The sequence below is a fragment of the Coenobita brevimanus genome, chromosome 13 (assembly GCF_032717465.1).
Source record: "Coenobita brevimanus isolate Jiangsu-jjx chromosome 13, ASM3271746v2, whole genome shotgun sequence".
In the NCBI taxonomy this organism is placed as follows: Eukaryota; Metazoa; Arthropoda; class Malacostraca; order Decapoda; family Coenobitidae; genus Coenobita; species Coenobita brevimanus.
Genome location: NC_136966.1, coordinates 57,259,930 through 57,287,767, shown reverse-complemented (window position 1 = coordinate 57,287,767; position 27,838 = coordinate 57,259,930). Strand labels below are relative to the sequence as shown.

General features: G+C 40.9%; 1 protein-coding gene across 2 annotated transcripts in view; it reads right to left on the bottom strand.

Annotated features, from left to right (window-relative positions):
• Nucleotides 1-14,134: 14,134 nt before the first annotated feature.
• The window catches only part of Cdep (Chondrocyte-derived ezrin-like domain containing protein), a 182,112-nt gene continuing 168,408 nt past the window's right edge, over nt 14,135-27,838 (bottom strand). For both annotated transcript variants that reach the window (XM_080283943.1, XM_080283949.1), the window contains 11 exons: nt 26,403-26,536; nt 25,762-25,843; nt 23,024-23,210; nt 22,599-22,711; nt 21,529-21,669; nt 20,832-20,983; nt 20,377-20,504; nt 18,376-18,554; nt 17,979-18,086; nt 17,669-17,793; nt 14,135-16,584 (listed from right to left, as the gene is read on the bottom strand). In XM_080283943.1, the coding sequence (XP_080140069.1) occupies nt 16,461-16,584; nt 17,669-17,793; nt 17,979-18,086; nt 18,376-18,554; nt 20,377-20,504; nt 20,832-20,983; nt 21,529-21,669; nt 22,599-22,711; nt 23,024-23,210; nt 25,762-25,843; nt 26,403-26,536 (1,473 nt within the window). In that variant the 3' untranslated portion in view covers nt 14,135-16,460. The remainder of the gene's footprint in view (nt 16,585-17,668; nt 17,794-17,978; nt 18,087-18,375; nt 18,555-20,376; nt 20,505-20,831; nt 20,984-21,528; nt 21,670-22,598; nt 22,712-23,023; nt 23,211-25,761; nt 25,844-26,402; nt 26,537-27,838) is intronic.

Sequence of the window (27,838 nt, the reverse complement as noted above, 5' to 3'; positions counted from 1 at the left end):
ACACCTGAAGATGACATTACATAGCACATTTCCCCACACTATTACCAATAAGAATAGAGATATAAAGATAACATATTACAATTCAACATACCTAACTATAGTCAGTTTATTTCCATCTGACAAAACAGGGCAACTTTTAGAACTTCAGTACTAAAATCACTGGTGTACAAAATTCAATAGGCCTTAGTGTTGAGGTAGGGATGAGTCTCCTTGGTTACTATTCAAATTAACAAGTATGACTAGGCTTGGCCATAATCCAAGCCAGAAGTTATGAATTTCTGTGTCTATATAAAATCTGATAGGTCTTAGTGATGAAGTAGAAATTAGCCTCCTTGGTTACCAGTCAAATTAACTCTCCAGTCTGACTACACTTGGCCATAACCCAAGCTAGAGTTTATGACTCTGTCACGCAAAAGCAAACTGACTATAGAATAAATCAACAGAAATAAACAGGCACCAAAAAAGCACACCAACATCAATATATAAACATATAGTCACCCACAGGAAAAAAAAAATAACAAAAAGCATAGGACAAATGTTCGTATAAATGCAGGGAAAATCTCAACTCATTAATCTCCGACATAAATGAAGGGATCAACTGGGGATGTTTAATGAAGGGAATCAACTCAGTATGATTATTATTCTTTGATATAAATGGACACAACTCAAGATGCTCATTAACCTTAGACATACTGTATATGGACGTTAACTAAGGATGCTTGTTAGTTTTAAATTCTCAGTGTTATTCAAGGCAATACATTTTTCTTTTTAAAGCAGAGATGAAAAAAATGAAGGCTGCAAGAAATAATACACAGAAGAGAGCCAACTTCAAGATCTCTTACATCTGAAATTCCGATACACATTGCATTTAAAAGACTGGAGGACATAGGCAGAGGGAAATGCATATTGAGGAAGACAATTTCATAGCTGGCATTGCATTTAAAAGACTGGAGGTCATAAGGCAGAAGGAAATATAGATTGAGGAAGACAATAGCTGACCTGTTGCTAATTAAAATCTTCCAAACAAGGATTATAGGTGCATATTTTTTCAGTATATTTTTCTTCCTGTGGCAGACTATGTAGTAAATCACTCTGATATGGCAATAATAATAATGCAAAAATAACACATCATTACAAGAAAATGGGCATAAAAATAGGCATACAAATACAACAACCAATATCAATACTTCAGGAAGGATAATAAATTGCAAAACATATTTTTATTGCTTGGTAAAAAAGCACTACAGATTTTTGCGAAGCCCTTTTATTTGCCACATTTATTTACGACCTTTTGGGCTGATAATACCTGCTGTTGTGGTGGTCCCAGGCTCAGTTTAACTACTAAGAATCAAAGTCAATGCTGGAGAAACTAAAAACTGGAATTTAATTAAAGAAAAGAGGCAATATGAGCTTTTGGACTTTAAGCTCCACAATTATCCTTACAACACAGATTTTTCTCTAGACATGTGTGTGCATTTTCAGCAGTCTACTTTGGAAAACGACATGCATATATCCTTAGCAAAATTTCTCAGCTCATTTAGCCACATCTCTTTGTAAAAGCTAGATGATCAGCACACACAGATAAGCTACAAACAACTGACACTGTTTTTAGTCAGGTACCAAATGCCATATCGGCAACAGTGCTGAAACCGACACGATTTTAGAGAAGTGGTTTGGTTACAGCACTTTTACTGAGGAATACAGGACCACAGCAACTGCAGCCCACAATTTACTTAACCAAAATACAGGGCTGCTCATATATCTGGCATATTGTTGTCTGCGGGTATGGGGGATGTATTTATTTTGATGACTTTATTCAATTATGCTCTGTTTAACAGGGGATTAAATTACCATCTTTCCTTTGTAAATGCTAGTTGAAACAAGACTAATATGGTGCTAGTCATGAAGAAGTGCTATGGAATGGATGTTGGGCCACAGTGCTATCTTATTCTGCCAGTGAGGTATGGGAAATGAATATGCATAAGGACAAAAAACTCATGTCTCCTTGTGTCATGTCTCTGTGTCATATATTGTGTCATGCTTTTGTGTGTCATGTCTCTGTCATGTCTCCTTGTGTCATTTTTCTGCATGTCACGTCTCTATGGTAGCTCTATATGTATATGGATGGAGCTATAAGAGAAATAAGAGGCAGGGATGTGAATATATTGGAGAGTCTAATGCGAGAGGGTAAGGTGTGGAAACTTCCTGAACTGTTGCTTGCTGATGCTACTGTATTGCGAGGAATGTGAACTGCGAGGTTTGGTGAATGAGTCTGGGGGTGTATGTAGGAAATGGAATCTAAATGAGAATGTATATATGAGTAAAGTTATGATCTTTGAGGGAAATGAAGTCACAGCATACATAGTGAGACTGGATGGTGAGGAAACAGATAATGGGAGTGCACCCAAGTACTTAAGTAGTGTGTTGAGTAAGGATGGATGGAAGTGCTTGAATGGGTACAGGAGGGTAGAAAGGTTGTTGGATCACTGAAAGCTGTGATAAGGAGTTGGGAAGTGAGCTTGGATCTTGTTGGATGGACAAAAGCCAAGAGTGAGAGCAGTGGAAATGAAGTGAGAAGTGTGTGGAGTTCTATGGACAGACAGACAAATGAGGAAGTAAAGATGCATCGTGGTGTTATTAGGAGAAATACTTTGAGATAGTTTGGCCATGTGGAGGATGAAGAATGAGAGACTGACTAGAAGAAGGTACGGTATGTGTATGACATGGCAGGGGAGGGGAGGAGGGGAGACCATGCCTGAGATGGAAGAATGGAGTGAAGAGATACGAAGGACGGGGTGTGTGAGTTGGAGAGAGGGCAGTCAAATGGCAGATGACAGTGCAACATGTAGTTAATTTGTTTGTGGCCCCCCTTATGGGACTTAGATGTCGGCAGTAAACAGATAAAAGTCAGAGAAGGGTAAAAATTTCTGCTTACTAAAATGAGTGAACTTTGACCAATTACTGATGCAAATTCAAGAGGAGATCTTTAATTACTTGATAAAAAAAAATGAAAACAATGGATGCAAACAAGATAATCATTATAAAGAAAGGGTTATGGGAAACAGAAAATGATGCAGGGTAGAGATGTAATACTGACTGAGCCTTCACCAATATATAATAATCATCATTCATTATTATTAAAATCATCATTGCAATCATCATCATCCTAACCTCCTCTTCCCACCTAAGGATGGGGTTAAGGTATGGTTCAAAAGAGAAGGACAAAGCACATGGGATCAGACATGTTATATATGAACCACCCTGTATTTTTTAGCATCTGTGGCATATAACCAGGACATACTGCATTTGTTTGTGATGTACAGACATGTGCATAAGTATGCCAACAATACTCTGCCAGCACTAACTTGTATTTCATATTTATCACTCTTCCCCAAATGATAAGAGAATAACATGCCTTCTCTTGCTCGTTTTACTGATGCTTGGAACAGACACCTTCACATGGTAATGATCGGATACTGAAGCTGTCGTGTTATACTAACAGCCATCTGTTCTTTTACAATCCCCCTAAACCATCTGGTTGAAATAAAGACAGTTGCTCTCCCACTTACAAACATCTGAGCTAAGAAAATCGTTGTAGAGATTAAAGACTTACCAGCTTGAGATTTCATTAGGCTTTGTGGTTGCTTGCCTGATAGTGCCAGGGATTGACTCCTGGCACTGCATCATCCTATCCTATTATCAATCATCTTTGTTATCGTCGTCATCATTGAATGGCAAGTAAAATCAGTACCTTGTATACCCTAGTGGTGGAATGATCTAGTTATGGAGCCTAGCACTGCCACTGATCATAATAATCATCATTAGGCATTATCATCATCAGTCCTCATTCCTTTCCCACCCAACGATGAGGTGAGGAATTCTCTATTAAAATATTGTAAGTAGGGGAGCAACTGTCATACTCTGTCCATCTCAACTTGGCTTAAAAGTGATCTACTGTAGAAAGGATGCAGAGCCACAGTATTGCTATCCTTGTCTTACTATGCTTCTGGGCTATGATGATTAGGCTGCCAAAGACAAAACTCTCCGCCAAGTCAAGGTGGATGAACCAAAAAATGTCTAACTCACATTTCTGAAGGGTGGTAGTAGCTGTTGTTGTTGTTGCTGTAGAAGTAGCAGTAGTAGTAGTAGTAGTAGTAGCAGTAGTAGTAGTGTAGATAATTTTCAAGACTGATGGCCCTGGGGAATTAACCTATAACCAGAGGTATATCCCCAGAGACTGGAGGTTATTCATTGACAGAAATCACTGAGCCAACACCACAAGCTCCAGCAAGACAGCATCAACTCCAGCACGGCGGCATCAACTCCAGCAAGGTGGCATCAACTCCAGCACGGCGGTATCAACTCCAGGACGGAAACACGAACTCCAGCACAGCACAGCACCATCAACACAGCACTTGCAGGAACAGCAGCATGAGTAACACAGACAGCCCCTGTAAATATGACCCTGAAAATATGACATGTTTTAAGATAATCTCAGCTCTGCTGATTTATTAACCTTTTGTCTGTGGAGGAATTTAATACAGATTTCAATTAACCCTCACAGTATTTCTTTAATTAACCCCTACAGTATTGGTGCTGGAGTGGCACTAACAGGAATGGGGGGGGGGGGGAGACGGCTGCCTAATTATATTAACATTCTCAATCCCACCCGTATCCCCCAACAAGATAATGGTGGACTACACAAGCATAGCTCTGACTACAGCCCACAGGGTTCATGTTCTGATGAGCCTGGAGTTGCAATTACTACAATTACTAATACACCAGACAAAGATGAATTGATACATTTTACATCTGTCAGGCTCAATTCCTTGGTTATGGTCTCTCAAGTACTTGCTTGTTCCCAGAAAGGTTAGTGGACTACAGCAGATGAGTAACTTCACGCTTGCAGTCCACCGAGTTCCCATTTCAGATGAGCCTGGGGCCACAACTACTACAATAGCTTGGGAAAAAGTGGCAAATCTACTTCACTGGGAAAAGAGGAACTTTAACAGGCTTCTATCTATCTACCTATCTATCAACTGTTGAGTGACAAGCCAAGTGGTTTCCTGTACACCAGGAAACCATTTACTATGCTGGGTGGTAACCATATGACCAAACTTTGGCGCCTGGTTGTTTAGTGGGTAATTGTTGCACTCCAATCGGATTGAGCTGGTGAAGGTTTATATCCAAGGGGTGGCTGGGGTTGATTGCTCATATAATGCCACTCAGGGATGAGTGAGGCTGGTCACTCTCATCTTAAATGTCGGGACCAACTGCCTAGCCCCGGGCTCCTGCGCTCCTCATGGGGAAATGTAGGATTGGATGATGGATGGATAATAATAATAATCTTCTGCCTGAAAAAACCCTGACAGTCTTAACCCTGCAGGGGAGGGGAGATGCCATGAACAAATGGTTTCAATGTTGCCCTGTCCTCTGCCATCATGTTGCCCTTGCTCCAACTCACACCATATATGAAAAAAATATATATCTGTATGAAGAAACTTGGACTATATTATTTTTGGGCTTAAAAGGCCTCTTAACATTCCTTCCCAGGCAGCTTATTTTGTGTAATACAGTACATCATAGTTTTCTCTTACATATTATTTATCATTTTTAAGAGGATAAGTGGGGCCTGTACACAAAATATGAACAAATAATAAATGGTACAAATGAAGGACACGAATGAGGAGAGTATGTCTTCATGTGGTAACTATGATTTAACTATGCATCTCCACTATTCATTTACTGAAACATTCATCTACTTCCCTATCCCCCCAAGAGAAGGAAGGTGAACGGCATTATAAGGGCACCTTAAGCCAGTAGAAAAAGACAATGCTACAGCTCTTCATTATTTAAGTAACTGCATGATCAGATTATTCTCGTGTTAATCTTCTGTTACAACTCGGGAACTCAGCACTCCCACTGACTTGCCGTAAGTGCTTGGGATAGATTAAAAGCATCTACTTGCTCGAGTGCCACGGGGTTAACTCATCCTCTTGATGCCCACAGTGGGGGCAGAGGGACGTTGGTTACAAGATTGTGACAACGTGAGTTAACTTTTACCTGGTCGTGGTGTAGTGGTATGCTGCCTGGCTCTCACCTGAGAGTCCCTGGTTTGATTCCCAGCATACTGGTAATTTACCAGATGATTTTTCCTGTGTACAGTACAGGTTTCTCTCTTCATGCTTGCATGTGTCGGCCTTGGTCACCTAATGGCGGCTCTCCACGCTGCACGATCCATTGCAGCCTCCCTGTTCAGTCCCTTAACCCTGAGGTCACACTTAAGGACCTCGTCCCATGTCTTTCTCGGTCTACCCCTCATAACCCCACCCCCAATATTAACACTTCTCACCTTCCTCACACAGGCTTACGAGTAAATGCTGATAGAACAAGTGATGGTATCTACGGCTAGGGGCTGTACTGTCAAAGAGAGACAGTGGCCATGTACAATTTGTCACAAGGGCAAGGGAAGTAATTCCATCATGAGCAGTGTTTGTGATAAGTGGGTGCATGAGATGTAGTGGTATTAGAGGCAGACTGGGAGATAATGCTGATTTCGTGTGTGCAGTGTGTCGGGGAGAGCATGTGGATACTGCCAGGCATGAAAGGATTGAACTTGCTGCTGAGTCTCTTGAGTGTGTGGAAGAGATTTTTTTTTATCTCGGAGACACATTATGTGCTGGAGGTGGGGCAGGAGCTAGCTCTGTGCCTCGAGTGAAGAGTGGTTGGAGGAAATTCAAGGCGTTGTTGCCTCTCCTGACATGGAGAGGGCCCTCCCTCCATGCTAAGAGATCTTTGTATGCGGCATGTGTTAGGGGTGTAATGCTGTATGGTAGTGAGACCTGGGCAGTAAAGGAAGAGGATATTCAAAGGCTCAAACGTACAGAAATGGCAATGATTAGGTGGATGTGCTGTGCGTCCTTGAGTGCAAGACCTGGGGGGGTTAGGTTTACGATGGAAGACTTGAGAGGTGGGATGGGACTGGAGTGTAATGGTGTTGTGATGAGGTGAGGTAGATTTAGATAGTTTGGGTATGTGGAGAGGATGGGGGATGACAACTGGGTGCAGAAAGTGAGAAGTGTTAATGCTGGGGGTAGGGCAGTGAGAAGCAGACCGAAAAAGACCTGGGATGAGGTCAATGAGTGTAACTTCAGAGTTAAGGGACTTAACAGGGGAGCTGCCAGAGATCGAGCAGCATGGAAAGCCGCCATTAGGCGACCAAGGCCGATGCATGCAAGCATGTTGAAGCTTACAAAAACAAAAACGAATTAGCACCAAGCCATAATAGGACTATATGGCACTGCAAGAGTAGAGGGAAAATAAAGGCTGGAAGAAACACAGGAATATTACGAAAAGAGGTGGAAGAGAAGAGCAGAGTAAGGAGAGAAAGACGAGACAAAAGGCCCCTTTTAGTCGCCTCTTACGACAAGCAGGGATACTGGGGAAGTATTCTATCCCCCCTTCCCCAGGAGGCAAGGTATATTCTGAAATGAATGGCTACTGTAGGCAGAAATAAAAACATTACATCTATGGGCGCAACAATTCCAACTATAACAAACTCACGATCTCAAGGGAAGTAATTTTGGTACATATGCAACACAGACAGTTAAATGTTGAATTCTGACTGCAAGAAGTGATTGGAAAAAAAAAAAATCTACCTAATTTTGGGTATTTAAGAAAGCAGCCAGGCAACGTGTTTACTGATGATCTGGGTGGGGAAAAAAAAAATATGGCTTTTTCATAAAAAACACAAACCATGGTTTCTTAAATAAACCAAAAAAACAGGGTGCAGGGTAGAGGCAGTGTAGATGATTAGAAACAGTAGCACAGAGTAGCACAATCTTCGTTGGGCCAACAGCTGATGACAGCCAGAAACACTTCACAAACACCTAATTTCCTGTTGTAAACACCAAATCTAATCACAACAGTGCCCAAAAACTATACATAAGCACTATTGGTACCAGTATAGTGAAATATCTCGCGCGGCCAGGACGGGGGTAATAGAGGAGATTTAAAGGGTCAAGACTGTGCACTACCTTCCCCACTCACAGCTCATTTGGTACTGAAAAACCTGTCTGCCCTGTCATGGGTATCGGGACCCACTGTTGCCCACTCGTTACTTTTGACGAGAGCCGGACAAGCTATGAAAGCCTTCGTGTTTGCTATCCTTATCTCATTCTAGTAGTTGTTACTCTTCTAGGAGCTGTCTAGCATGGGCCAGCCAGCCTACTGCAGTTATCCCCTCTTCTTATGTTCTTATGACGCCTCCAAAAATTACGCAAATCGACCGAAAACTTTTTTTGGGGTGAATACTGTAATTTATGGTTTTACAAAGCTAAAGGTGTCACTGTGCATTTACGAGGAAAGACCCTAATGACGCCAAATGCGGCACCCTGTACGAATGGGTTAGGGAAGTGGCCAGGTCGCCAATGTCATGTGTTTATCAACAATCTCCCCGACTGCCTGCGCTGTTTTCCATACATCGCTCCGACTGGCTGCATTAGGTATCGAACATACTCAAATATGCACAAAAGAAAACACTAATAAGTGTCAAAGCTATGGAAAACTTAGCAATTTAACCAAACTTAATGTAACCTAATCAAACTTGGACAAAACCTAATCCATCCTAATTAAACCTAACTCCCCCCGAAACTGGGATTACTGCGGATTACACTGAAGATCCAAAACCCATCAGAGCAAAATACAACTCAGTAAAAACTTGAGAGAAAAAAAAAAAAAAAAAAGTGGGAGGGACAGAATAAAAATATGCAGGATAAAAGCACAGCTGCTGCCAGAAGCAACTCGTGGAATGCCACTTCTTGCAGTTTGTTGTGTCCTTGATAAGCAAATGGTTGTAGATTAAAGGAAGCAGTTGATCTAAACCACTGCAAATAACACAATTATTCCAAAGTAACCGTACATCCTGGACACTCCATCTGGAAATCGCGCCAAAAGTAAAATGTGTGCTCACAGCATCTGACATCCAGTGATGGACATGATGATATCAGCAGAATAATTACAAATTCAAAATCCTTACTAACAGGCTTCATAGGCCAGTTTTAAAAAATCCCCAGTAGGTATGGTAATCCAGGAGAGAGCCAATTACCCTGTGAAAGATTTACTTCAATAGAAAACATGGAAAGGCCACAACGGTTTGGTAAAAAATTGCCCCCAATTTTATCTAATCGAGTAAACAAGAACAGACCTAATCATACTAATATACCTAATACTTATCAAACTAACTTAACCTAACCAACCAAACTGGGGAATGTCTAACTGAAACTTCAATACCGACTTAATACAGTAGTGTCATACAGAAGAGCCGAGTTGCAGGCCAAAGTTGTCCTGCCATCCAACATTCTCCTTTTGGGAGTCAGAAAGGGAACAGATTTTTTTTTTTTTTTTAATTGCAAGAAGGAACAAAAGTCCAAAGCCCACAAACCAAGTAGATCCATTTCGCAATAATATCAGTGTTACCACACGAAGGCGTCCCTCTTCAGCATCAAAAATACATACAGTCAAGTCCAGTTGGATAGCGTAAGTATTGCCTTGGAATCAGCACTTCCTGATGTGGTCTCACCGTGGTCTGGGTCATTTTCATATGGCATCGAGTCTTTTGTTTGCCAAAATTTGTATAACACTGTTTTGTTTCTTCTATGTTGTCGTATATTAGTTTTCTGATAATTCATCCTGCTGGCACGGGCGCTGTAAAGCATGTTTTTTTTTCTTCTTTCGTCGTTGTAGGCAGGGCAATGTAAAATAAGGTGAAGTGATTCAGGTCCTCGGTGTTATATCCGCACCTAATACATTCTGTTGACTCATTTTGAAACCGCCCTCTGTCTCTCAGGCTCATGTTATTACTTCAGCACTTCATAGGGACATAAGCTTACCTGCCTGGTGTAAGCCTAGCATTTGCATCATCCAGTTCTCAAAACATCACACAAAAATAAATAAAGAAAATAACACTTAAACATTCCCCAGAACTCCTCTAATAGGTAGAAGTACCCATACATGCTTTAAATGTACAAAAACATAGGAAAAGAGTGGGTAAATACGAGACATGCCTTACCTCCAGATACGACGCTCGGGACGGGATGCTCAGTAAACAAACAGAACGAGTTCAGTAATATCTTCAATAATTTAATTATAGCTTAACGATAAAGAAATGTTGCTGTATTTATTCGGGATAATTTCTGTCGCCTTTTCAGCTCAATCTTTATGCAATATAATAATGAAGTGACGGGTAAATCTTATAATTGGCGAGCACTGTGCTATATAACATGGAGGGGCTGTTTCCGCAGCGAGCGTGTGACTTTAGGTCGCCATATTGAAACACCAGCACTCGTCTCCTCTACCATAGTTCTTGCTTTCTGTCTCTGTGTTGCTTCTATGTATGCTTACATATATCATAGTACAAAAATACATATAGTGATATTTTCTGCCTAGCTTTACGCTTTATATGGGGTACATTTACCCAGTATTATGAATAAAAAAACGTCATAAGTTGCTGCGATGCAGATTTTTTTTTTTCTTTTTCGTTTTTCTTTACGACCTCCTTAATCTATGTTTAATTATAATAATAAAGATAACACTGAGGCCGATGTAAAGAGCACACATAGGACAATATTTCATATTATATAAGCATATTATATATACAAAGTGTCATTGTCTATATCTATCTATCCATATATCTGCCTATCCATATCTATGTAGATATCTCTATCCATAGCCATCTTTTTATATGTATCTATCTATACAGATCAATCTATCCATAGCTATCTACATAAATCTATCTATCCATGTCTATCTTTCTATATATATCTATTCATCTGTATCTATCTATAGATATATCTATCTGTATCTATCTCTCTCTCATATCAATACACATATACGTTTCTAACAGGCAGCCTCAGTATTACACCCTCCAGTTCTATCCACTCTGTTTCATCAGCTACCGTCGGCCCGGGGCAGATACAAGTTGGTCCCTACATTTAATAAATTCAAAATTGTTTTCATGGCAGACTTGACCTGATGCATTTTTTTTCAGGCTTGGAGATGTTGGTGTCTCCCACTACCAGGGCTGCTGCTTGGTTTTGGGATCATACCCATAAACCCAGGGCTCATCATCCATAACAACATTTGAAAGAAATTCTGGATGATTTCTCAAATGCTCAATGAAGTCCTGACACACATTCACCTGATTTCCTTTTTGATCTCCCATCAAAAGATGGGGGATGAATTTTACTGGGATTTGATGCATGCCAAGAATCCAAGATTGTTTCAAAATCCACTGGACTGAAGTCCAAGTAATGCCCATCATCTCCACCAGTTAGTCAATAGTGCAATGACGAACTTCCAAGATTGCATGATTGTTGAATTTTCTCAATGTTTTCAACTGTTCAAGAGGTCAAAGGACACCCAGGATATGGAAAGTCTCAGACTGACATGTTGCCTTTCTTAAAATACACATACCATTACCCATTAGTAGACCTGGGTTTTTTTCACAGCCTGCTCCCTGAAAACTTGCTCAAACATTGTCACTGCTTCAGCTGTGGGTTTCGTTCATTTTTTCGTTCGTTTTTAAAGGCTCCAACATGCTTGCATGTGTCGGCCTTGGTCACCTAATGGCGGCTCTCCATGCTGCACGATCCATTGCAGCCTCCCTGTTCAGTCCCTTAACCCTAAGGTCACACTTAATGACCTCGTCCCATGTCTTTCTCGGTCTACCCCTCATAACCCCACCCCCAATATTAACACTTCTCACCTTCCTCACCCAACTATCATCCCCCATCCTCTCCACATGTCCAAACCACCTCAATCTACCTCTCCTCATCACAACACCAATACACTCCAGTCCCATCCTACCTCTCAACTCTTCCATTGTAAACCCAGCCCCTCCAGGCCTTGGACGCAGGGACGCACTGCACATCCACCTAATCATTGTCATTTCTGTACGTCTGAGCCGGCGAATGTCTTCCTCCTTCACTGCCCAGGTCTCACTGCCATAAAGCATTACACTCCTAACACACGCTGCATACAAAGACCCCTTAGCACGTAGGGAGAGCCCCCTCAATGTCAGGAGAGGCAAGAGCTCCCTGAACTTCTTCCAACCACTTCTCACCCTAGCCACAGAGCTAGCTCCAGCCCCACCTCCAGCACACAACATGTCTCCTAAATAACAAAACTCTTCCACACACTCAAGAGATTCACCAGCAAGTTCAATTCTTTCACGTCTGACGATCTCCACCTGCTCACCCCGGCACGCCGTACACATAAAATCAGCATTATCTCGCAGTCTACCTCTGATACCACTACATCTCTTATGCACCCATTTATCACACACACCGCACAAGATGGAATTACTTCCCACGCCCTTGTGGCAAACTGCACATGGCCACTCTCCCTCGTCTTTGACAGTACCGCCACCAACCCTAGATATCATCACTTTTGTTTTATCTGCATTTACCCTTAAACCCTTTTGCCCCATACCATCTCTCCACTTCCTAAACCTTTCCTCCGCCTCCCTTTCATTCTCTGCAATCAGCACCAAATCATCAGCATACAACAACTCCCACGGGAGTCCGTTTCTAAAGTCACGTGAAAGGGCTTCAAGTACCATGATAAACAACATGGGACTCAAGACTGACCCCTGATGCACACCAACATTCACGGGAAACTGATCACTCAAATCTCCATTCACTCTCACCTGGGTGTGAGCACCCACATACATGGCCATAACCACCCTAACCAGCCACTCCTCCAAGCCAAGCTTTCTCATTGCCCACTTCACCACCTCTCTAGGGACTCTGTCAAAGGCCTTTTCCAAATCAACAAAAACAAAATAAAGATCCCTTCTCCTACCAATATATTTTTCCTGAAGCTGTCGAACAATGAATATGGCATCAGTGGTCCCCCTACCTGGCATAAACCCAAACTGCATCTCATCAATATTCACTCTTTCTCTAATCATACCTTCTAAAACTCTCTCCATTACCTTCATTATCTGATCCCAAGCAAAAAACAAATTTTAATGCACTCTTTGCTCATTCAGATCTGCCATAGCAGTCTGAGGATGAAAATCAAAGTCATGTGCAAGAACAAAGAAAATAAACACATATAACGGCTCTCAGTGTTGCCACACGACAATGATTCAACAAACTGCTGCAAATGGTGGCCAATGGCTCAAGGGGGAACTATTTCCTTTTCCCGACCTATTAATCTATTCTGGAAATTTGAGGGTCTCCCCTCAAATAAGCAATCCATGCATCTCAAGTATGCATAGCTGGGTGGGACACTGCATTCGACAAAATCAGTTGTATCCATTTCCTAACTTTGCAATCTCAATCTCTTTACCATATCCACTCATATCTTCTTGGCCTATCACACTTCCTCCCACCTTCAGATTCACTCACATGAACCTTTTTCTATTTATCTATATATCTATAGCCAGACGCCATACTCCCGTAAGGAGTGGCTGTTCATCTTTGAGTTGGTGGTTTTATGGGGAGGGGCACCAACCTTCTGCCAACCTACTTGCTGACACGTAGGGAACACGTGTGGGTTGGTTATATGTTTACCATCCAGCACTGTAAATGGTTTCCTGGTTTACAGGAAACCATTAGGCTTGTCACTCAATGTAAGGCCATCTGAAAATGAAAGAAGAGTAATAAAGAGTGGCATGAAAGATGGGAGAAAGAGGAAGAGAGGAAGGCAGACACAGAAAAAGAATGACAAATGTGACGGAAGAAATTGGCAGCACCACATCAAGTGAGTGGATGATGGTTGCCACCACTTACCACAGTGTAACTCTGGTAATCCAAGAAAAATGATGGATGCATAACCTGTGAGTCTCATTTCAATGGACAATATGAAAAAGCTGTGCATATTTGGTAATGAATTAATAAAAAAACACAGTAATACCAACCTTGATTCCACTATGGCATAAGTTAATGTGTACTACTGTGTCCCAACTGCATGAATGTGTGGTTGCCTCTTATTATGATCTTAACATCTAAATATGCTCTACTAGCTTACTATCAAAAGGCTTTCTTACTCCACATTGCTCACAAATCAAGCAATTTGTTATTTTATCCACTCTACACACATTCCTGAAGCAGGGAAATGAAGTCATACAACTAACTAAATTATTTATTGCATTAATACACAGATTCAGTGGTTAAGGCAATGGGAAGGCAACAAGAGAGAAAAAAGTACAAAGTTGAAAGCAAAGGTTAGGGAGATGGATGAGTTTACATGGGTAAATAAAAAAATTGTATCTGACTTGCAGACACGTCCGCTTAAAAAAAAAAAAAAAAAAAAATATATAAAATTGTGGATTAAAATTCATGGCACACAATTAAGTTATTTTTTCACCCTCCTAATAATATTTTTGACAACTAGTGGGTCTGCATACTCTAACATTACAGTGATTAGTCTTCCCTTCCAGCTGTCTCAGATTTCAAATATATTCTATAATACTTTCTAGCACAAGGGATGCAGAGTACAATATGAGGTGCCTCTCAAATTATTTTACATTTAAAATATTACATTAAGAGAACACATACAGTGTAATGAGATTCCCAGATGACAGGCTGCTGAGTACATATACCAACTGACTAATGCATGGACTAGTACCCATATATGTCTCCTTCATATCATACAAAAAATTTCACAAATGGACTAACCTATATATATATTTATATATAGTAATCACAACAATTCTCTCTTTCTTAACTATTAAATAGCAGTCTATTGTCAAACAAAATACAATAAAGCCTAACTCTAAAATGAATATAAATGATTATGGATGTTCTATAAAAAAGTTAAAGGTTCCTAATGAGAAACAACTAATTAGTGCACAACCTGTAAGAAAAGAGATGTTCAACTATCTAACTACCAAATGACCTTTACAGCATGGTAATGGAAAGAACTTATGTTTTACCAAGCACAATGAACTTATCTGCAATGCACCTTTGAATTTTCTTTAGCACTCAATCATGTTGGTGGGTAACAGAAAATAAAGTTTGTGCATATATATCTCTTAGATTAACTGCAAGTAAGATGTAAGAAATGATATGCATTATTATTATTTTGTTTTTAAATAACGGCTGCCACAGCAAATTTCATGTGTAAAAATCTGCACGGCATATTACTGTTTGGTCCTCAGTGTGGAAGATGGTTTCAAGAGCATGGCATGAAGCTCCGTCATTCTCAAGAGCCAACATAAGGCTCAATTGTTTACAAGCCCAACATGAAGCTCTGTTTTATTATACAATAAAATTCAGCAACCTTCGAGAGCTGCAATAAATGATATGCGTACAGAATTCTCCCTATCTGTTCACCAATCATCAAAAACTCTCAAGTCATATATAATGCTGCAGAGTTTAATATTAATCTATTTCTCACCAATATACTTTGTGTTTAAAATACAATATATACAGGAACTTGTTTGCCCTAATTTTAAAAAATATATATATAGGAGATTCAGGAGCTGAATTTTAAAAGACATATGATAACGTGTGCAAGTACTGCGTACCAATTTCTGTACAAATAATAAATCCAGCTTAATTCACTGTATCTTCCTCTACTATGAATATGTAAGCTGGTTGATAATACTGCACTAGTACAGGATTCACCTGCAATAGGTCTGTTAAGATGGTAATGTCTGTTCTACATCTGAAACTACAAACAATCATATTATCAAAACTGAGATAGCAAAGGGGGAAGTAAACACCCTCAATTTTATACCACAATTAGCATACTTCACAGTGAGTTAAATATATTTATCCTCTCATGTTTTATTGTACTGTATTTTGTAACATGGCATGAAGGTTAATCTTTTATAGGTATTCCACTAATGACTGCACAAAACTGAATGCTTGACTACACCATTAGCTCTCAGTTTTCAAAATACAACTGGAAGACTGATGCTTGAGTCAGCTGTACTGTAGATTGTTCATGTTCCTTGTCTGAAGACATTACAGATCATGGAAGTGGGAGAAATACAGACAATTTTCAGCTAAGCTGCCTGATATTGCCCTATGAATGCCAGCTTTTGAGCCTCATAATTATTTTGTATATGTATATGTATGAGCACAAGGCATCTTGAATATATGACTGTACTGGTTCTAAACTCCACATCAAGAACATAAACATGAAATACTGTACATGAATGTATTAATGTATCTTAGACTATATACATAAGTTTGGTGCAAGTAGGCTTTTCATTGTCTGCACAATATACTATATAATAAACTGTATGTGTTCGTGAGCATTTTGCTATGATACAGCTGATGCTATCCTACATGGGGATTTGTTCATGAGTGTGTGTAATATTGTTGTGTACTGTACCTGTACCTGTTTGTCGTGCCCAGACTCCCATACCAATATACTTTCACTCATGCACATTTCTGCACACAAGTTCAAAATGATTAAGTGCGTGTAAGTGCTAGGGAAGACTCCTAAAGTCGTATGCTCTCATTCTCGGTCTCTTTGCGTCCAAGAGAGCGAGGGGTGCGGGCCGAGTTCTGTGTGGCTGTAGATATCACCTCCATCCACCGTGAGAATGTGAACTCAGACTCAGCCCTGTCCAAAAGAGAAAAATGTAAATTTATGTACTACAGTATATTACAACACTGTAACAGCTTGAATATTCTATCTACCTACTGTATCTATTGCTCCATTCTATGTCTGACCTTTTTCATAAAGTGACAAAGCACCTATACCCTGACTCATCTGCAGTCCTCCGCTCCATCCTAACCCACCTTCTTCCTTGCTTTCTTTCTCTACATTGTTGTTTTTATTTTTACTGAATAATTGTATAAACTCAAACAGTATTGTGTATATACACATCATCTCACTACCTCTAACCCTCCAATACTTTAACCCCTTCAGTCTAATGATATTTTTTATTTTTACTAACTATATTCACTAATTTACTGGCAAATAAACGTTTACTCAAATTATAATGACAAACTACAAATCTTGCCAATGTACAAACCTCCTTGCTCATTTCCAGCCATCTCACTATTTCCATCTTTTTTCACATGAAAAACACACACCGGTTCTTGGGGGCATCCCCAGAATCACTTTCATTGTGCTTAGGAGGGTATAAAGCAGGTTAATTCATGGAATACAAAACATGTGCCTGTGCTAGAGATCTTTGGTTGGCTAAGCTCACACACCCAATCAAATTCAGCAACCTACCAAAAAGGTCTCTTCCTCACTGTGTGGGCAGTGTGCCATCACTGGATGTGACATGAAAATGCATGACAATTTTTTTTTTTTTTTCCCATGTGAAAGGAGCACCCTGATAAAACTGACTGATTATTCTGTACCTTCTGCCACCCATGTCTGGAGGCAGTGATCTTTTATATACCACATGTATCAAGGAATGAGTAATATTAAACAAATTTCCTCTACAGAAAAAACTTATACAAATACCCTTTTGAATGTCTCTGATGGTGCCTGTACTGTGAAGACTACTTTCATCATCATCTTCATATATTCAACATTCCGGCTTTATCCCAACTAAGGACAAGGTGAGGTAGGGTTCAGACAAGGAAAGAGAATGCATCAAAGAAGGAGGACTATCAACACCAAGCTTAGAGACTAGACATTCATTTATGCACCAATATGAAATTATATAATGCCTCACAGCAAAACTAACCTAAAGAAATAGACATGATTCTTGAACTGGAGCTTGAAAACAAACTCCTTCTGGATCTGGTCATCCTCTCCTGGTGTGGTGATGGTGTAGCCCAGCAGAGGAAGGGAGGCCAGTGGGAAGTCATCCTAGGGAAGAAATAATAAAATGATGTATGATATACAGAGAACTCTCTTCTGCACGATTTCAACCTTCAGATATTTCTGAGAGGAACAAAGAATTCAAGCTACTGGAAATTAGGAGTATCTATTATACCCCTATAAAAAAAATAAAAATAAAAATTAAGGGCAAATCTTAAAAATAAGAAACTCACTTGGAAGGTCTTGTAGAAGAAGAGGCAGAAATTTGTGAAGACAACCCACAGCTTTTGCCATCCCATGCTGTTCTTGAACTTACGCAGCAGGTACCCACTCAGCTGGTTCTGTGGTTATAACAATGAGATATTTTAAAACTATGTGGTTACAACTAATACGGCTGTCCAAAATAACGTGATGATTTCATTTTTTATCATATACTGTAAACTCTACCATTTTTCACCCTGTACAGACACCATCCCTCCTTACCTATACATACAGTACATCATCCCTCCCCACTAGTACACACCCCACCCCACCTCACCTGTATACATCCTTCCTCACCTCTCTCTCTCTCTCTCTCTCTCTCACCTCCTTACTGGTGCAAACTCCATTCCTACACACATCCCACCTTACCTGCACAGCCAAAGAGTAGTCGTGGGCGGAGACACTAGTTGCACGATGCCAACATACATGGACGGTTGTATTGGAGCGCTGTTGAGGAGGTCCTGCCTTCTCCCCCACCCCTCCCCGCCCAGCACCACCCGCCTCCTCACCACCTTGGTCACTTCGATCCAAAACTTCATCAGAAGAACCTGAACAAGAGTGGAAAATGAGAATACTTCCTTCCTCTTCTGTTTTTCTTGTCTTCCCTCCTCTTCTGTTTTTCTTGTCTTCCCTCCTCTTCTGTTTTTCTTGTCTTCCCTCCTCTTCTGTTTTTCTTTCCTTCATTCTTTCCTCTTTCTTTTGTCTATGGGTGACTCTACACTGAGTGACAAGCAAAGTGGTTTCCTGTACACCAGGATACCACTTACTATGCTGGGTAGCAACCATATACCAAACTATGGCACCTGGTGGTTTAGTGGGTAATTAAGGTGCTCCAGCCAGATTGAGCCCATGTAGGTTTATCTCCAAGGGGTGGTTGGGGTTTGTTGCTCATGTAATGCCACTCAGGGATGAGTGAGGCTGGTCACTCTCATCTTAAATGTCACGATCAAACCGCCTACCCAGGACTCCTACACTCCTCATGGACTGGATGATGATGATGATGATGATGAATATATATATACGGTGTACTGTATACAGTATATATATATATATATTCCATCCATCCATCATCCAATCCTACATTGCCCCATGAGGAGCATAGGAGCCCGGGGCTAGCCAGATGGTCCTGACATTTATGATGAGAGTGACCAGCCTCACTTATCCCTGAGTGGCATTACATGAGCAATCAACCCCAACCATCCCTTGGATATAAACCTTCACCGGCTCAATCCGACTGGAGTGCAATAATTACCCACTAAACCACTAGGCACCAAAATTTGGATATGTTGTTACCGGCCAGCATGGCAAATGGTTTCCTGGTGTACAGGAAACCATTTGGCTTATCACTCAGTGAAGACTCACCCACAGGCAGAAGGAAGAGGAATGAAGGACAGAAAGACAGAAGAGGGGGTGTAAAGTCACTTGTAGGCAGAAGGACAAGGAAAGAATGAAGGAAAGAAAGACAGAAGAGGATGGATGGAAAGAAGGATGGAGGAGAGGAAAGGGCAGACACCCGAGAGCAGCACTACATCGTGTGTGGATGGCGAGTGCCCCCACCTACCACAATGTATATATATATATATAAAAGGCTTAAATTTTCATCAATTGGTATGTCGTGTAAACTGGGAGAAATTGATAACTGAGCTTTAATGACAGGAATGGAACTGTATAATGTGTTTTTTTTTTTAAAGAAATGGTAGCAAAAAGAATGTTAAAACAAGCAATTTATTCATAAATACATACACACATCATTTAATCCTGTGTTGCCCCATCAGGAGCGCAGGAGCCCGGGGCTTGGCAAGTTGGTCCTGACATTTAAGATGAAAGTGACCAGCCTCAATCATCCCTGAGTGGCCTTACGTGAACAATAAACCCCAATCACTCCTTGGATATAAACCTGCACAGGCTCAATTCAGCTGGAGTGCCTTAATTGCCCACTAAAAACCAGGCACCATATTTTGTTTGTATGGTTATCACTCAGCGTAGTGAATGGTTTCCTGGTGTACTGGAAACCGTTTGGCTTGTCACTCAGTGCAGAGTCACCTGTAGACAGAAGGAAGAGGAAAGAATGAAGAAAGGAAAGACAGAAAAGGAAGGATGGAAATAAGGAAGGAAAAGAGGAAAGAGCAGGCACCCGAGAGCAGAACTACATTGAGTCACTGGATGGTGAGCACCCATACCAACCTGTATAACACTGAAGAAAAAACAAGTTGAAAATTACCAAAGGAAAAAAATGACTGTACAAACTTATGGACTAAAAACCAAGTGCATTAACTTTTGGATGGGAAAAGAAAAGAGCACACTAATTTATGTTTGGGAAAAGAATAAGTGTCCTAATTTATGCACGGGAAAAGGAACGAGTGTACTAACTTATGGACTTGAGTGAGAGGTAGTGGAAGGCATCATCTGGTCGAGCCTTAGCCTTGGATATAGCAGAGGTCAGGTCACCCAGCCACTTGGCCTTCTCCTCCTCGCTCCCAGCTGCCACCATCAGCGCTCTGGGCAGGTGAACAGATTTGTTAATCTCTTCACTTCAATCATACACATTTTGAGTTTAATCCTGCTACTACCAGGAGGTGATGAGATTAATAAAGGCTGTATCTAACCTATACAGTTCAAAAAGTCTCCTAAAAGGAACAGCAAGAAATAATTCAAAATATGTTAATGAACTGAATGGATTAATGGTAAAAGAATATAAAAATATCAATAAAAATGGGAAGTTGGCTGGGGCTGTGAGGTGCAGTTAAAATTCCAGGGGCTTGATTGATGTGAGAATAGGTAAAAAAATAAAAAAAAATAAAAAAAAAAACTATACATTCCCATACCTGTTACCTCCATAGATAGTAAAGCAATTTGTGGCTCCCATGCGGCTCTCAGTCTCCTCTACCATGACTCCCCGCAGGGGCAGCTGACCGTGGACCTTGAACTGCAGGACTGGTGTTGTTGTTCGGTTTGTATAAAGCAGCACATCTGAAAACTAACACAGGAACACTGGTCAGATTCTACGGAACTAGTGTTTACTAATGATGAAGTTTAACATAATGCCTCTTGTAACTGCCTTGTTGTACGGCAGGAGGACATATGTAACTCTCGCATGTCCAAAGCACAGAATGTCTTGAGAATTTTCAGTTAAGTGAGATCTGAGAAGTTTCTGGTGCTGTAGCTGAATTAACTGGATACTGAAAAATATACATGAGCAAATTTCTCAGGCCATGAATCCAGGGATATTTGGGAGCTCCTATACTTAACAAAACTTGATTTTAAAGAATACATATTTCTATCTGTTATTTCCAGAAATGGAAATTTCACATACAAATACAGTACATTAATGACATTAAGTGGTTTAAAACTCTCCTCCCCATAAAGAAGTTGGAACATGCACTGTCAATATATTTTTTTATCATACAGTATTTCAGGATTTGGGAACTTTATATGTTCTCCCCACTTCTTAAATCATTTTGGTAACACACCCCCTCTGACAAGAGCCTCCCCCATCCTTTATTGTTACCCTGTATGCCTCACCAGGAAGAACATTCGTTGCTGGTAGCCTTTACGAGACAGTTTCTGCAAACAGCCCTCTCGTAGGAACTCCCGGCCAGGCTGCACCAGGTTGTCTATCCCAATCAGGTCACGCTGCAGCTCCACCACCTTTACCTGGTTCTCCTGCACAACAAAGTCAGGGTATTAGTGGTGGACAGTGGGACTGCAACTACAGTACAGTATGCTGATATACAACACAATGAAAGGGAAAACATACAAAACAGGCTGCTTTGTTATGACCCTGGGATTATCAGAACAAACTCAGTGGATTGCAGGCTGAAGTTGCCTTCCTTCTGAAGTACCTCACCTTCTTTTCTTGAGATAAGAAGCAAGTTAAGTGGACATTTATAGAACCAGGCAGTGGAGGCACCAGGTTATGTTGGTGCCACCACTGGTGGGCATCCCTCTCCAGCACCCAGACTCTTTGTACAGCATAAGTATTTACTAAGTTGTTGCATTTACCTAGTATGTATGCATGTTCGTTCATGCGCGTAAAGTTAAAATCAAAAGTCCATGGTACAGTGGGTGCCACACTGTATAGTTCTGACAATAGTTATGAGTTTCTGAAACTGATAGTACAATACACCCTGATAAATTGCCAAAAACAAAATCTTTAACAGCAATCAAATTATTCTGTTACTTATGTAACAGTTTATGTCTCTGATAAAGGAACTTCTGAGCACAGTAGTATATATTTTGTTTATTTAATTTTAGAATCTGAAGACAGACCCGACAGCCCATTCCTTGAAGACAAGCAGTCCTTCTGTGTACCACACATCTTCACCTGTCACAACTTCTGCACTAATACCAACTGTTCACACTCCTACGATACCGTAAAAGGGAGGGAGGAGGTTCCAGTCTTCCACTCTCACCCTTATAGAGCACCTCAAGCAACATGCAAGAAATACAAGGGTAGGATTTTTTCTTCACAAAGCTAGTTGAAAAATAATTTTCAGCTAAAAGAATAATCCTTTCTACACATATTTTCTCATCCATACACTACTAATCTCTCTCTCTCTCTCTCTCTCTCACAGTACCAATTTCTCACTCACTGAGGCTGTGAGAGTTGGAGTCATGGCCTTAATAACCTGACTGAGCTTGGCCTTGGCTGTCATACACTCTCGGTAGTCATGGTGGCTGGCACTCCCATAGTGACGGACCAAACCTGAGGGCACACCAGAACAACACTCAGTACAAAACAACTGATACATGGTGGGAAAAGAAGCAGTTACCATCATCATCATCATCAACATCAAATACAGCAGTAGCAGATGCACAGAATAATAGGTTTTTCTCTGCACAATATTTATCCACAGCCAGAAATCAAAGGCAGTATAAAAAAAAAACACACACAAAACAAATGTAATGACTTAAGCAGTGAATGTAAAACTTGATACAATAATAATCAAATGCAAAACTACTCACAATCCTGCTGCAAAACTTAAACAAAAAGAACGTGTCTGCCACAGATACTAACGGTCAAGCAGGAGATGATAGTGGTGGAGGCGGTGAAGGGGCTTCAACAGGAATGAGGTGAGGGGAAGATAACAAACTTTTTGGGCCTCAAAATCTCGATACGTTTGTTCGAAGCGGCGGTTCTTACGGAGGGTCGATTCTAAACCTTCCAGGATGGATTGATGGCCTTCCATGTATTGTTCGTACAGCTGAGGGGAGAGGAAAGGGGGCATGAGTGGGTGTACCAGTCTGGCAAGGAAGTGTATGGCCATGCAGGATACAACAGGGAGGTGTATGAGAAAAAAAAATGGCAGAGAAGTGTGGAATGATATGGGAATTCATCAATAAATTTTGGGAAGACAGGGTTTACGCAGAAAAGTGATGGATGATATGACGGTGTTACAGTGTGGCAGGGAAGTGTGGGATGAAAGAGGGATGTAACTAGCAAGAGTGGGTCTATGCTACATTAAGCATTTGATAGTAGGATTATATAAGAGTAAAGAGTGAAGAAATTTGGAGGGGAAATGCTGGGTAATACAAAGGGTAGTGATGACAAAGAAAATTAACTGGGAAAACAGAAACATGGCAAATGTGAGAATTTACAAAGGTTTATTTCATATTCAACCCTTTTGTCTTCCTTCTGCCTATGGGTGACTCTACACTATGTGACAACCCAAATGGTTTCCTGTACACCAGGAAACCATTTACTATGATGGGTGGTAACCATATAACCAAATTATGGCACCTGGTGGTTTAGTGGGTAATTAAGGTGCCCCAACCAGATTGAGCCGGTGTAGATTTATATCCACGGAGTGATTGGGGATTACTTCTCAAGTAATGCCACTCAAGGATGACTGAGGCTGGTCACTCTCATCTTAAATGTCAGGACCAACTTGCCTAGCCCTGGGTTCCTATGCTCCTTATGGGGCAACATAGGAATGGATGATGGATGGATGGATTGTCATTTTTTCACCTATAGTACCTGTCTTCTCTTAACATCCTTCACCTCTGGACATAATTGTTTAGTGTTTTTTTCTGTCCATCCACTTGATGTTTTTATTTAGCTTTGGGGATACTTTTGATAGTGCAGAAGTTTAATAGGGATAGCTGCTAACTCCCACACTGCAAAAAATTATCACACACATACTAAAATCGTCTTAGGGTAACAACAATAAAAACAAAGGTACATCACCATTAAAAGATGAGACCGTGCAATCCTAGTTATCCTACTCTCATATAAACTACCTGATGCCTGTATTTTGGGGTAATTCAGGGTGGCTATAACAGAAATATAAAACTTTTTTTTTTTTCCCTTTATCGTCATCCCATCCTGTCACTGAAACTACCATTTACTGTTCCTCTCTCAAAGGATCTTTCACCCTATTGGTTGGGCATCCCTTTACAGTACCCTCGCATCCAACACGGTAATATTGTCATGCACGGGTCCCGTGTTGAACAAACAACAGAGCTTATGGGGAAAAATGATTTATGTCAGCAACCCTAGGAAAAGTCACCCTCAATACCTACCATATACTGTACCTATATATATACTGGTACTACTGTAATTATAATAAATGGTACTGCACTATGAATGATAACTAACCTTTTAGGATAGTGTTGGTGGGGTTGCTGGGAATGGAAGGTGGTATCTGAGGCTGTAGGTAGTCCAACTGGGTCCCCGGAGGATGGCTGCTGGCGTCAATAGCAGATAATGGCTGCTGCTCCTCCTACATCTCCCTCATAAATCCTTCGAAATCACACTCAGAATCACTATCCTCGTCCACATCCATGGAAGGTCCTGCTTCTGCCTGTCCTAGCACTCCGTAAGCCTTCACTGCTGCCAGGATCTTGTCTTGTTTTTTTTTTTATGGTCCTCACGCTGGCTTCATTCACATTGTAGGCCTTGGCGATGTCCACTTTCCTCTCCCCTTTCTTCTTCCCCTCAATGATTTCTAGCTTTGTGGCCTAAGGGAGGTGCCGGCACTTCTTGGAGTTCTCAGAAGGCTCCCTAGGCATCGTGAGCATGGTAAAATGCAGTAGCAAGGGCAGAAAATGCAGCGAGAAAAAAGCACCTTCCAATGCAAGTTAAGCAACTGAGTGGCGCTGTGGCGGGAGAAATTTGAACAAAACATCACGTGAGAGCAGAAGCACTTTTAATTGGGCGACATCACGATCACGTCACGATAGTGGGCGTGGGATGCTACTTGATCAGAAGTTTTGATTGGCTGTCAGCATCACGGGAACGTCCAGTATGACCGTGTTGGACTGGGGGTGATCGTGCTAGAGGCGAACTCTGCGGATTTCGCCCACTTCTCGGAGCTCCGTCCGTGTTATGCTAATGCACCCGTGTTACAGTAATTAAATCGTATTAAATTGTACTAATTTTTTGCTCTCCGTGCCGGACGTGAATCATGCTGGACAAACGAGTGTTGGACGCGAGGGCACTGTACTTTCCTCTCATTCACCCATCAGCTCTGTTTCTACACAGTTTGCCAGTCAGCCTTTCATCCCTCACATCCTTTCTACTAATGCACAACACCCATATTATTATTTAATGTGATGTGTTCTCTTTGCTTCCCCAGTATTTTAATAATACTGTGTAAACCAAAATCATAATCGTGCCCATATCATTTTCTTAAGTCTTCCCTCCCTCTATGATCCTTTGGCTCATACTTTCATTTATTCCATATTCTTAATCTCTCTCCATGCACTCACACCCACCAACCACTTTACACTCCTTCCCCCCAACCTCCACCTTACCTTCAGCATGCCCATGTGTTTGAGCATGATGTCACCCACTCGTTGAGACTCCAGCTTGTTGCCTCCACTGGCTCGACCATCCCTGACAAGTAAGATTATCATACATTTCTACTGTGCTTGTCTATATAATTGTGAGCATGTATACAACTTGTTTCCTACATGTCAACAAGTGGGATGACTAAGGGTTAGTGTCCCTCCACGTAAAAAAAACTATCTCAAAGTTAAATGGCCACCCCTTATGGGTTTAGGGCGTCTGGCTATAGACAGACAGATGTATACAACTCAGCCTGAACTTGGACTCTGTGTACCTATGATTGAGTTCCCTGCACAATGGTGGTCAGGCTGGCAGCACAAATGTCTTCAGCCTATACGCTACTGGGTTCAATTCCATCACAAGGAAGACATTTAAGTTGGGACAATAATATATCCTTAAAAGTGTGTGATGTAACATAGGGAAAGACATTTAAAGGGGTGCCACAGTATGCCTTTAAATGTGTTATCACATGTTTATAATAATACTCCCTCCTGCCACTCCAAGCTACACTGTCTTCTGTTCTCCAATCCATCATTTCACCTCCTCAGTCATCATCATATTATTCTAAAGCTATGGCAAAAAGATGAGGAAAGAAGGTGCAACTCACCACTGAGCAAGGCGTGCATCAAGGTCCTTGAGCAGGGCAGTGTGACACTCATATATGGGATCCACCAGCTGGAAGAGTTGGGTCAGCGCCTCACAACTTAGGCCCTCTTCCTTACCCACTTCCTCCCGTAGCCACTATAAATGACAGAAAATACTAGTTAACTGAAAAGTATTGTATTCATTCATTTCATTCATCATCTAAGCCAGTGTTGCCCAATGAGGAGTGTAGGTGCCCGGGGCTAGGCACGTTGGTTTTGACATTTAAAATGAAAGTGACCAGCCTCACTCATCCCTGAGTCTTTTCCTGCTCCTTCCCTGAATGGCATTACTGGGTATGTGTCCAGGCATCTCAAAATGAATGGACCTTGAATATGACTCTCTGTTATCTTGTATTGTTTTTCTTTGGAGGAAGCAATTTGCAGGCCCCTGACTTTTGGTTTCTCCTTCCTTGCATTAAAAAATGACAAAAAAAACACCCCTCAGATATGAACATGCACTGGCTCAATCTGATCAAAGTGCCTTAAATATCCACTACACCACCAGGCGCCAAAATATGGTTACTACCCAGCTTAGTATATGGTTTCCTGGTGTACAGGAAATCATTTGGCCTGTCACTCAGTGCAGAGTAACCCACAGGCAGAAGGAAGAGGAAAGAATGAAGGAAACAAAGACAGAAGAGGATATAATAATAAAATTTACATTCTCAAGTTCACATGCAGTGGGAAGATAGAAAAACAATCTTATTCCTCTTTATGACATAAATCACAGGAAAAGAAAGTCCATGCTAACAAATGGAGGAACTGACATTCAAAGGCATTAGAAACAATAAGATTACCCTGACCAAAAATAAGAGACAAATCAAAAGTTGGATGTGCCAATGCTGAACATGTGAATGTTGTAATGACTGCTGTGACTGAAAAGTGTTTAGAAATGCAAAGAGTGCAGTCATTGATGTATCAGTGAATAGTGCTACTGTACATTTACACTGTACTGTACATTAGTACATTAGTGTTCTCCAATAAAGTCTAAAAGCCATGATTCGGAGCTCCCCAACCTTTTTAAAAAAAGATGAGAAACTGGATTCGGAATGCAGTTGTCAATAACAATATACTGTCCCCTCACTATCCCCCAAAAGGAGGATGGTGGACTGCAGGTAAAGGTAACTTTGACCAAAAGTCCACTCTGTACATGTTCAAATAAACCTGGAGTCACAACAACAAAAATGTATTGCACATATGCCTGACTATTACTAATGCCTAAACCTATTCAGCTTAAGTGACAAAGTTGCCTGTATGTGCTTAAGGCCAATTTTACCACTGAATGGGAAATTTTGCAAACCAAAATTGCTTAACAAATACAAAATAATGTGAAGAGAGCTGAATTCAAGTTATCCATTATGAACCGTTCCTGGAAAATTTTCAGATCAATTATAGTATG